The sequence below is a fragment of the Frankliniella occidentalis genome, unplaced genomic scaffold (assembly GCF_000697945.3).
Source record: "Frankliniella occidentalis isolate FOCC.00 unplaced genomic scaffold, Focc_3.1 Scaffold125, whole genome shotgun sequence".
NCBI lineage: Eukaryota > Metazoa > Arthropoda > Insecta > Thysanoptera > Thripidae > Frankliniella > Frankliniella occidentalis.
The window spans coordinates 768,359-777,545 of NW_026267252.1; the positions used below are offsets into that span (position 1 = coordinate 768,359).

The 9,187-nt window shown below is 61.6% G+C and overlaps 1 protein-coding gene across 2 annotated transcripts in view; it reads right to left on the reverse strand.

The window, feature by feature from the left end:
• The window catches only part of LOC113206809 (LIM/homeobox protein Lhx3), a 48,975-nt gene extending 39,901 nt beyond the window's left edge, over positions 1–9,074 (reverse strand). Inside the window, exons 1-3 of one of the 2 annotated variants that reach the window (XM_052270487.1) lie at positions 8,538–9,074; positions 8,284–8,401; positions 7,652–8,041 (exon numbers count right to left, since the gene is read on the reverse strand). In XM_052270487.1, coding sequence (XP_052126447.1) covers positions 7,652–7,889 — 238 coding nt within the window. In that variant the 5' untranslated portion in view covers positions 7,890–8,041; positions 8,284–8,401; positions 8,538–9,074. The remainder of the gene's footprint in view (positions 1–7,651; positions 8,042–8,283; positions 8,402–8,537) is intronic. The other variant, XM_052270488.1, reaches the window with a different exon arrangement.
• Between the last annotated feature and the right edge of the window lie 113 nt (positions 9,075–9,187).

Sequence of the window (9,187 nt, forward strand, 5' to 3'; positions counted from 1 at the left end):
GTAGGTCAGCTGGAATAATCACAGGCGTCTAGTCTATTATGTGGCTTCGGCCGGCGGCCGGCGGGGCGAGACGAGGAGAGAGAATAGAGGGCGCCCACCCCCGCCCCCGCGCACGCCGCGGCACCTGGCCCTCTCTGGACACGACGACGACGGCGGAGTCCCCGGGGCGTCTCACGCGGACCCCCCGCCCGCCCCGCACCGCCATGTTGACGCCCGCCTGTCAGTCAAGAGAAGCCCCACCACGGCGAAGGGCGAGGCTCTCCACCGGGTTCGCGTTGGGAATCATTTGCGCCCCACTACCGACACGGTATCCTGGACTCGTCCTCTCTTGTTATTTTTGTATTTTGATCCGTCTGTCTACCTGTCTGTCTGCCTGCCTTTCTGCAGGAGTGCCGCGTGCTTTTGGGGTGCGCGTCCACTCTGCCGGCGGCGGCGGCGGCACGCGTCCACGAGTGCCATAATCACTACAGGAGAGTTAATACCCGTTGCGACCGCTCACCACATTACTGCCGCTCCTTCTCCCCCCTCCCCCCTCCTCTCTCAGATCAGCTCACCATTGCCACTCACTTAGCTGCGACACGTCGCATCTTGTGCCCCGCGTCCCCCGTCCTGCTTGTGTCCGCTTCGGCTGCTCGTTCATTTATTATTTACAGTAACCGACCGAGGCTCTCTCTCTCTCGCTCTCTCCTGGCTGCTTCCCGCAAATCTTTAAAATGCTGTTAAAATCTGGAGGTCCCTTATTCCAGGAGTTAAAGGTTAATGCCTCCTCCGCGGCGGGGGCCTCGGGTCGGTCCCACCCCTCCTCCTCCTCCTCGCCCTCCGGTTGAGACGACCCCGATCGTATCATTCAATATTCATCGCTCCTCTCTCTCTCTCTCTCCTCTCCCGCTTGCCCTCGTACAAGCGGGGGATGGTGGTCGGATGGTGTCTGCTGCCTGGTCTGGCATCACCCGCAGACGACACCACAAAAAAATTAAAAGTAATAATAATGCATGTCTATACACGATTTGTAAGACATTTAAAGAAAGAAATCGGCGTGCTAAGTGGATTCAAATCGAAAAGTTGTCTGCACCGGTGTAGTAAATGGATCGACGCCGTACCGACGTATCACATGATCTGCTGCTGGACATGAAGGCCGATGTCCTGACGGTGACGTTGTGGAGCCGCACAATCACGCTAATGGACGCCGTGGTCTCTCACTGTCGCGGCCTGCATGTCCTCCTGGAGGGTGCAGCAGGCCGGCGACTGACATGCACAGTCCATGCGAGACGCACCAGTGCACGCGTCGCGTCGCGTTAGGCTGGGCGTGACGAATCAGACCGGAACCACCTGCAGGTGCGACGGTCAGTCACAGTTCGCCCGCGCCTCGCCCCGGGCCGCAGCTGCACCCGCGAGGCCGGGATCGCGCCGCACACGTTTGAAAACAGTCATCATCTTTATGAATAAAATGTAAACATGTTGAAAAAAAATGATGATTGAAACAAAAAAGAAACGTTTTAATCTGACATTATGGGAAAATTCCCTGTGTTTGTGTGTCTAGAGAACCACCTAGTTTTGTGCTGCAGCGAAATACCCAGGCACGGTAGAGGCACACCGCGGGGAGCCATGTGGCGCCATGTGGCACCTCAACCCCCCGGCCCCGTCGACGGCGCGCGCGGGCGGGGTGCGGGCCAACACCGCGGATATCCAAATGACAGCTCGGGACGGGAGCACAAAGGCGGGCGAGCAGGCGGAGCAGGGCGGAGAGGGAGAGAGAGAGAGAAAGAGTGAGAGAGAGGAAGGGAGTGAGCGAGAGAGGGGACGCGAGCGAGGACGGCTGCCCGCCCTGGCCCCCGCGTCCCCGTGATTAAACCGAGAGGACTCGTGTTTTCATAAGCTCCCTCCAGCCGGCTCCAGCCAGGGCTGTGCTGCCCTCAGCGAGGCCTGGCAGCAGAGCGGCGGCAAAGGCGGCCACGGCCCACTCAGCTCACCACACTGTACTACTTGTACTGCAGTGTGCTATTTTCCACCTTGATTCCCTTTTACCTTCCCCGGTGACCGCCCCCCAAGCAAGCGGACGCCCTTCATCAGCCCCTACCGGACCTCTGCCCCATCAGCTGTTCTCGGCTCGGCAGCGGCGGCCTCGGCCATGCCTCGGCAGCTCGCCAGGCGCGCGCACTGCAGGGAAAGAGGGTAGGGGGTAGGGTCACTCTGGAGGGGAAGAGACCAGCAGGGTCGTGGAGACGCCTTGGGCCAGGCTTCTGCTGCTGAGAGAGACAGAGACAGAGAGAGAGAGACAGAGAAAGGGAGTCATCGCTTGTTAGCTTAATTAACTAAAAACTGCTGTTTGGCTGCTCGGCTTTGGCGGGGTGGATTCCCTTCTTCCCTCGGTCTGGTCGCGCCCTCCCCTCCTCCCCCTTCGCTCCCTTGGCTCTGGCACCCCTCCCTGGTCTCTGGTGGTCACTTTGCTCTCCCAGTTTGCTCCTTCACCGGGGCGTGGGCTCCACGGAGCGAGGGGGCGGGGGAAGGAACGCCGTCAAGGACACGCGATGGTCCCGCCCCCCCCCCCCCCTCTCACTACCCTTTGACATTTCACTCTCGAAAAACTATATATGTTGTATGTGCGTACCGATATGTTATGAGTTAACTTTGTTATACAGAACAAACATACCTCTATACCTCTATACCCCGTCCTGTCTTTTCTTTGCTCATGCAAAACAACCAAAACCGGAAACGAAATCAGCACCGAAGCCCAAAACGAGGAAGATTATCAAGGAATGACTGTACTACTGTAGTTTTCAGCAGTTTTCAATATGTAACCCGCAAGTGCTGTTAGTATTTTTACATTTCAGTTTTATTTTCCCTCGTTGGCTTGTGTCAACCGGAAGCGCTACGCTGATCACGAAATTCTATTATTAAAATCCCAATCGCGTCGACAGTTACTTTTCCCTCGCCCCAATTTTTCCCTCTTTTTTTTTGTAACAGAGTTCGCCGGTGCCTCGCGGCCCCCAGGACTACATCGATCCACTGTGTAGGTGGGAGAGAGAACGACATCGCACTGGAGAAGAGAACGAGAAGATGATAAAGAGATAAAAATTCAGGGAAGGTGGTTGGCGGGAGGTCGTTGTCGGGGTAGAGCGGGGAGGTGGGGGTACACAAGGGGGCGGGGCGCGGTGAGTTCGCTTCCTGCATCGCAAACATTCTCATACGCCCATCGCACCGAGACGACGCCGGCGACGGAGACGGAATGTCTGAGCACAGCCCTGCCTTGTATTCGAAATGAGGTCGAAGGCTGGTGAACCCTATACAGCAGCAGCCGAGTGGAACACCAAGTGGAACCCACGGGGACGGAGTGACGGACGGGCAAGGTGCGGGCGAGGGGCGGGCAAGCGGTGGCCGGGGTGGCCGCGAGGGGTGGGGCGGGCAGCCACCGGGGAGGATATAGGTGTGTCTAGGCCTGCTCCATTTCCGCGAGCCAGCCACCAAAGTGATGGACTTGTTGCTGCGAACCGATGCCTGCCACGCCGGTGTGCACTACCCTGCTGTCGTCCTCTTCCCCGCCATACATTCGCGAGACGGCCGCGCAAGAGCAGAACGGCCGGGCACGGCGGCAGCGTGTTGACGAAGCGGAAAGTGGCCGCCAACGCTCCACACCAAGCCCGCGTTCTAACTTGAAAGGCACGGGCGGGAACTCTTCCCCGGCGACGACATGAGCCCCTAGTTCGCGCGCCTGCCCTGGCCCTCTCTTTCCCTCTCCTCCTGTGCCCAACACAATCCCAGAAGCCCGGGGCCTTCCCTGCTCGGCTTCGGAGCTCTACGCGATGACCGCGGAAACCGAGCGGACAAACCGGAGGGCATTTAAAGACACCGCCCCCTCGTCCGCCTCCCCCCGTCTACCCCCTGGCCCGTAACCCCGCACCCCCCGACCCGCCCCCCGCGCGCTGCCCTGCCCCTTCCCGAGCAGCTCGCCTCTTCCAATCTAAGTGAGTGGCCTCCCTCCCTCTCCTCCGCCTCCCCACCCTCCTCTCCCACCCTCCCTCCGCCCGCCACGCCCCGCCACGCCACCAGTTTAATCAGCAATATGGATGTGCAGGGCGCAAGGAGGAGGGTGAGGGTCGCAGGCGCAGGGAGGCCGCGCGGTGCCGCCTCGTCCACCGCCACCCCCTCCCCCTCCCGGACCCCACCCTTAGGCCCCACCCCTGGCTCCACCCCTGGCCCTTCCCGAGCAGCCCCGCCGCCACCCTAAGGGGGTGGCCGGCCGGGTGGGGACTCCTCTTATCCACCCCGCCGTGTGCACCGGCAGGACCTGCAGCAGCAGCAGGGTCCGCTTCACCACGGAGAGCAAGTGGGAGAGCGTGTGTGCGTGTCGGGCCGCACAACCCCTGCCGACCTCCTAAACGGCCTCCGTCGAGGTGTGCCTGCTCAACACACTTCTCTACTGACGGCGATAACTTGTCCTCTCTAGAACAGAAAGTTTTCACCAGTCGGGAGAACAAACTGCGAACCCCCTGCTGCAAATTTTATATCATTGATAGCATTATGATCGCGACCTGCGGTGAAAAGGGAAGGGGCGTTTTCCTTCTTTCTCAGTCGGTTGAGAATCCCACGGCAGCAGGGGAGCGCAAGCGCAACTTCAATGGACATGGAAGTGGTAATGACCGCGCACATTTTCTTCCCTTGTAATAATTTGTTGACGTACATAATTTTGACACGATGAAATAAATGACACTGTCGTTTGCATTCCACCCACACTTCATCCCGTCTCTTTTTCCACCGCCTCGGCTGTTATCTAGCACTCTGGGCCTGACTATAGGCTCTGGCGCGTCCCCCTTCCATCCGAAATCTGGCCGAGGCCAGAGGGCAAGGGGAAAAGGGGGGGGGGGGTGAATGGCGCGGCGAAGTAAATCAAATAAAGCAAAAGGCTTAACGGCCTCCGTATGTGGCGTAAATCATATCGGCGAGTTTCGCGCGGCGATCTTCGGGATAAATTCCTCCCGCGAGAGGGCGGGGCCTAAGTGTCGTGGAATCGCACCGCGACCGAGGCCATGAAGGGCGTATATATCGAGCGTCCGGCCGCCGGGAGGGTGGTCATCCCGCGGCCGGGCTGTAAAGTTACTGGCGCGCGCCGAGGTTGCGCCCAAATCGAGTGTTGTCACGTGACTTATGGTCATCTGACCGGAAAGGGGGGGGGGGGGCAGGAATAGGCCAACCGTTATGTCCGTTCGGTTTTTGCCGCCCCCCGTACAGCCGACCGCGCAGCAGATCTGCCCCGCCGCCGCCGGCCGCGTGATGGGATCGCCGCTCGCCATGAAAGTTTGATCGTGTTTTGTGTTCCGTATTGCGGTTTGGTTCGGTAGGGCCCGTAGTAGATCGGCCCGCCCTCTGCTGATCCGTGATTCGTTTTTGCCCCTTCTCCAATCACTTGGGGGGCGCCACCACGGCATTTTTTTTTTCTTTTTGTAATTTTTTTTTTTTGAACTTTTTTGGCGTGGCTCACACCATATGCACGACACAATTAAGAGCCGTTTCAACATTCAAAACAGCGACAGGAACGAGGACTATCTTTTTTTCTTCTCTCTCTCGCTCTTTTTTTTTTTTGATTGTTTCATTATTGCTACATATACTCTCCGGCGTGACCTGCTCGTCGGTTTTGCAAACACTTCAATTTTTAAACCGTCAATCTGCTTTCCGCGGTAGAATCCAGCTACATGACACCACACTCATTATGTCCCCTCTATGGAAAATGGATCTTACTTTCTTTGCTGGATCTCCGTGCGCCGGCGGGTGCGAGTGCGAGTCGATGATCACCGTACACTTCTAGTTTGACAAAACTAGTGGAAAGCTCGACAGCGAATAGTATCAGAGGCTTATTTTGCCTCATGGCGGTGTGGTGGGGTGCGGGGAAGGGAGTGGTAGAGGTGGTGGGTGGGTGGGCACTGGAATGAAGGGCGAGGCAGAGGGACAAGCAGCCGCGGCGGGCGGCGGGGGACGTCTCTCCAGTCTCTCCAAGAGTCCTAGAGCTGCTCATGGCACGCCTCGCCCCGCCTCGCCCCGCCTCGCCCCACCACACCCCGCCAAACTTCGTTACTCAGAAACGAGGAAAAGCGAAGGAGCTGGGCTATGGCGTTTGGTGCACTGGTTTCACGCAGGTCTTGCCGCGCCCGAACCAAGAGAAGCGCCGCCGCGCCGCCGCCGGGCGGGATGAAAAATTAATGTTGCCGTTGGAAAGGAGGGAAGAGGAGTTGGAAATAGGAGGGGTGAAGAGAGAGGGAGAGAGGGGCGGGCCCCGCGCCACGCAGTGCCACTGACGCCGGTGAGATCTCGCGAAAGACGTGAGGTCGGAGTCACTGTTCATTTTCATTTTTATTTTTTTTTGCCTCGCTCTCCTCCTCTTTCCTTATTTTCCCTCTCGTTTCCCCGACATTTCCCTGTGACTTCCCCCGTCGTGGCCCGAGGGTTCGGCCCGGTTCGGCCCGCCGGGAGGTATGGCATCGCGCAGAAGGGGGGGCGGGAGGCAATAGTAAAACAAGCAAGACGAAATTCGCGTCACCGAAAAACTTTGGTGGGGAAAACCATGTAGCCAAGTCGGCGTTGTACATAAAGCGCGAGGATTTTCGAGAGGACTTATTGAGCTTCTCTCGCTTTTTCGCACTCATTCTTTACGGCGCGTCCTGCACCTCACCGCGAGCAGCGGTGGCAGCAGCAGCCCCCGGCATGGGCAGTTTGCTCGTCGAATTTCCCTCGAGGCCACGCGGCAACCTTCTTTGCCTTCATCAAACGTCGCGCGCTCTTAAAAACGGCCCAAATTGTCGTGGTGGTCCCGCTAATCTAAGGGACGGGCCGACAAGTGCTCATCGCTCTCCTAGAGTCCTCCCGCGGTGGTGGTGCGCGGGCGGGGGCGGAGAGAGAGAGTTTGCTCGCACCTCACTCTCCCGTCCCAGCCCGCGAGCAGACACAAATTGCACCGCTTACAAGACGGAGCGCAGCCCCGCCCGGGGAGCGCCCTCAGCCAGCAGCCTGCTCCGGCCGAGGCTCCAAAGCGCCTGCGGGGAGGCGAATAATCCCGATGACAGTTTGACACTGGGCTGGGCCGGGCCGGGCTGGGCCGGCGCCACGTCTTGTTCTCTTTGATCCCGCAGTGGGATTCGGATCCCCTGCTCCGGCCGCGCGCTGATCCCCGCGCCGCCCGCGCCGCGCGCGCGCGCCTTGTTCCTCGCCTCGCCTGCCCGAGCCTTGTCACTCGAGATTAATATTTGGCGCCGGAGACGCGCAGCCTGCTGGCTTTGCGGGCCGGGTTAGACGGGGAGACAAAAAGCCAGCGGCGGGGTTGGCAGAAGGCGGCAGCGTCGCTTGACGTGCGGATGCGCCTCTCAAGGCAGGGCGGGGCGGGCCGCCATGGCGGGGGTGGCACGGGGCCGCCGCGCTGCGCTACGCCACGCCACGGCGCGGCGCGGTGGGGGCGCGGGCGGGGCCGTGCGAGCGAGGGGAGGGAGGGAGGGGCCACGGTCCAGCCAAGTCGTTGGGGACTCAACGAGGCGTTGGAGGGTCGTTGTCCCAACAGCAGCAGCCTTCCCACCGAGCGAGGCTAAAGAGTCTGCCCCCGCGCGCCGGTGGGGTGCGCGGGGCGGGGGCGTGCTAACTAACTACCCTCGAGCGGGTCGAGTCGACTCACCTTGCAGCGCCTTGTTGGAGGAGAGCAGGGCGAGGAGGACGTCGGGCGCGGGCGCGGGGAGCGGGGCCATGACGGCGGGGGGCGCGGCGAGCGGCCCGCCTACCGGGGCGCCGCCGACGGGGCCGCCCAGGGCGTGGGCGTGAGCGTGCCCGTGCAGAGCGTGGCCGTGGAGGCCGTGTCCGTGGCTGTGGTGCGCGTGCGCGGCCCCGTGGTGCGGGGACAGCGACAGGGCGAGCATGACGTCGGTGGGGGCGTCCGCCCGCCCGCGCGCCGAGCCGCGCCGCACCGGGTCCACCCGCGCCGCCGCGCACTCCCCGCCGCCGCCGCCGCGCGAGTCGCCCAGGCCCAGGTCGACACCCAGGGTGACCTCGGGCCGTCGATGATCTCAACCTGGTGGCAAGAGGAGAAGGATGGGCACATACAGCACAAAAAACGCGCCGCGAGAAGTCGTCTGTTCAGAAGATCGTTTAAGAGAGGCTCTCCTATACCCCCGTATAGCTCCGTCCTTGTTGCACTCATGGGGCAGGTATGGGAGAGCCCCTCTTGAACGATCTTCTGAATCAGGCGGCTGGTTTTGTTGGGAGTGAAGTACCCGAAGTACCCTTCCCTCACGCCGCGCACTCAGCACTCACCTCCCGTCGTCGGCCCAGGTCCTACGGCAGTGCTGGACCGCGCCGGGCTGCTGGAGCTGGAGGTCTTGCGGGGGGCGCCGCCGTGGCAGTGAGGCCCGGGCGCCGGCGGGCCATGCCCCTGCAACAAGCGTGATGCGCTCGGGGTGCAGCAGACGGAGCAGGACGCACAACGAACGAGGAGAGGGCGAGCAGGGCGCGCCCAGAGAGAAAAACACCCGCAGCAACGTAAAAACCGCAACAACTGTAATGCTCACCGGCAAATAAAAGCTGGAGTGTCCAGCAGGGGCCGGCGGGGCGGGTCGCAGCGAGGATGGCCGTTAAGTCCTGGCGGAGGGGTTGTTGTGGCGCACGGTCATTAGCTGGGCAGGTCCGGCGGCGGCGCACCGAGCTCGGCCACTACTTCCACCTCCTCTGCCGTCGACCGCTACTTACGACGACGTCACAAAATTTTACGACGGCGAACAAAAGGGCGACGTGAGCTTGCCTCTCTCATCCGCGGTGAGCGCGGGTTGCTGAACCAAACGTCCCCGTCCAGTGGCTCCGAGGAGCCCGTCGCGACACGCGGGTGTGGGGGGCGACAGAGGCGCCCGAGAGTGAGGTTATAGTCGCCTCGGCCGGCGCGTGCTTGTGTTGTGGGCCGGGCGCCGCCACGCGCGACCACGACGTCAGGTAGCACCTACCCGTGACGACCGTCCGGCGTGTCACACGTCACGTGTCACGTCACGTTAGTCACGTGCTGGCGCGCGGAGAGCGTGACCATGCCCCGGTGCGGCGCCCCGTCACTGGAGGGTTTGCGGGCGCGGCGGAAGGGTCGCCGGTTCGGCCGCCGACAGGGGGCGCCACGGGGGCGGCGCGCCCGCGGCGCCCGCGGGGGTGGTGAGCCGCGCTCGGGGGCGGCCGGGGG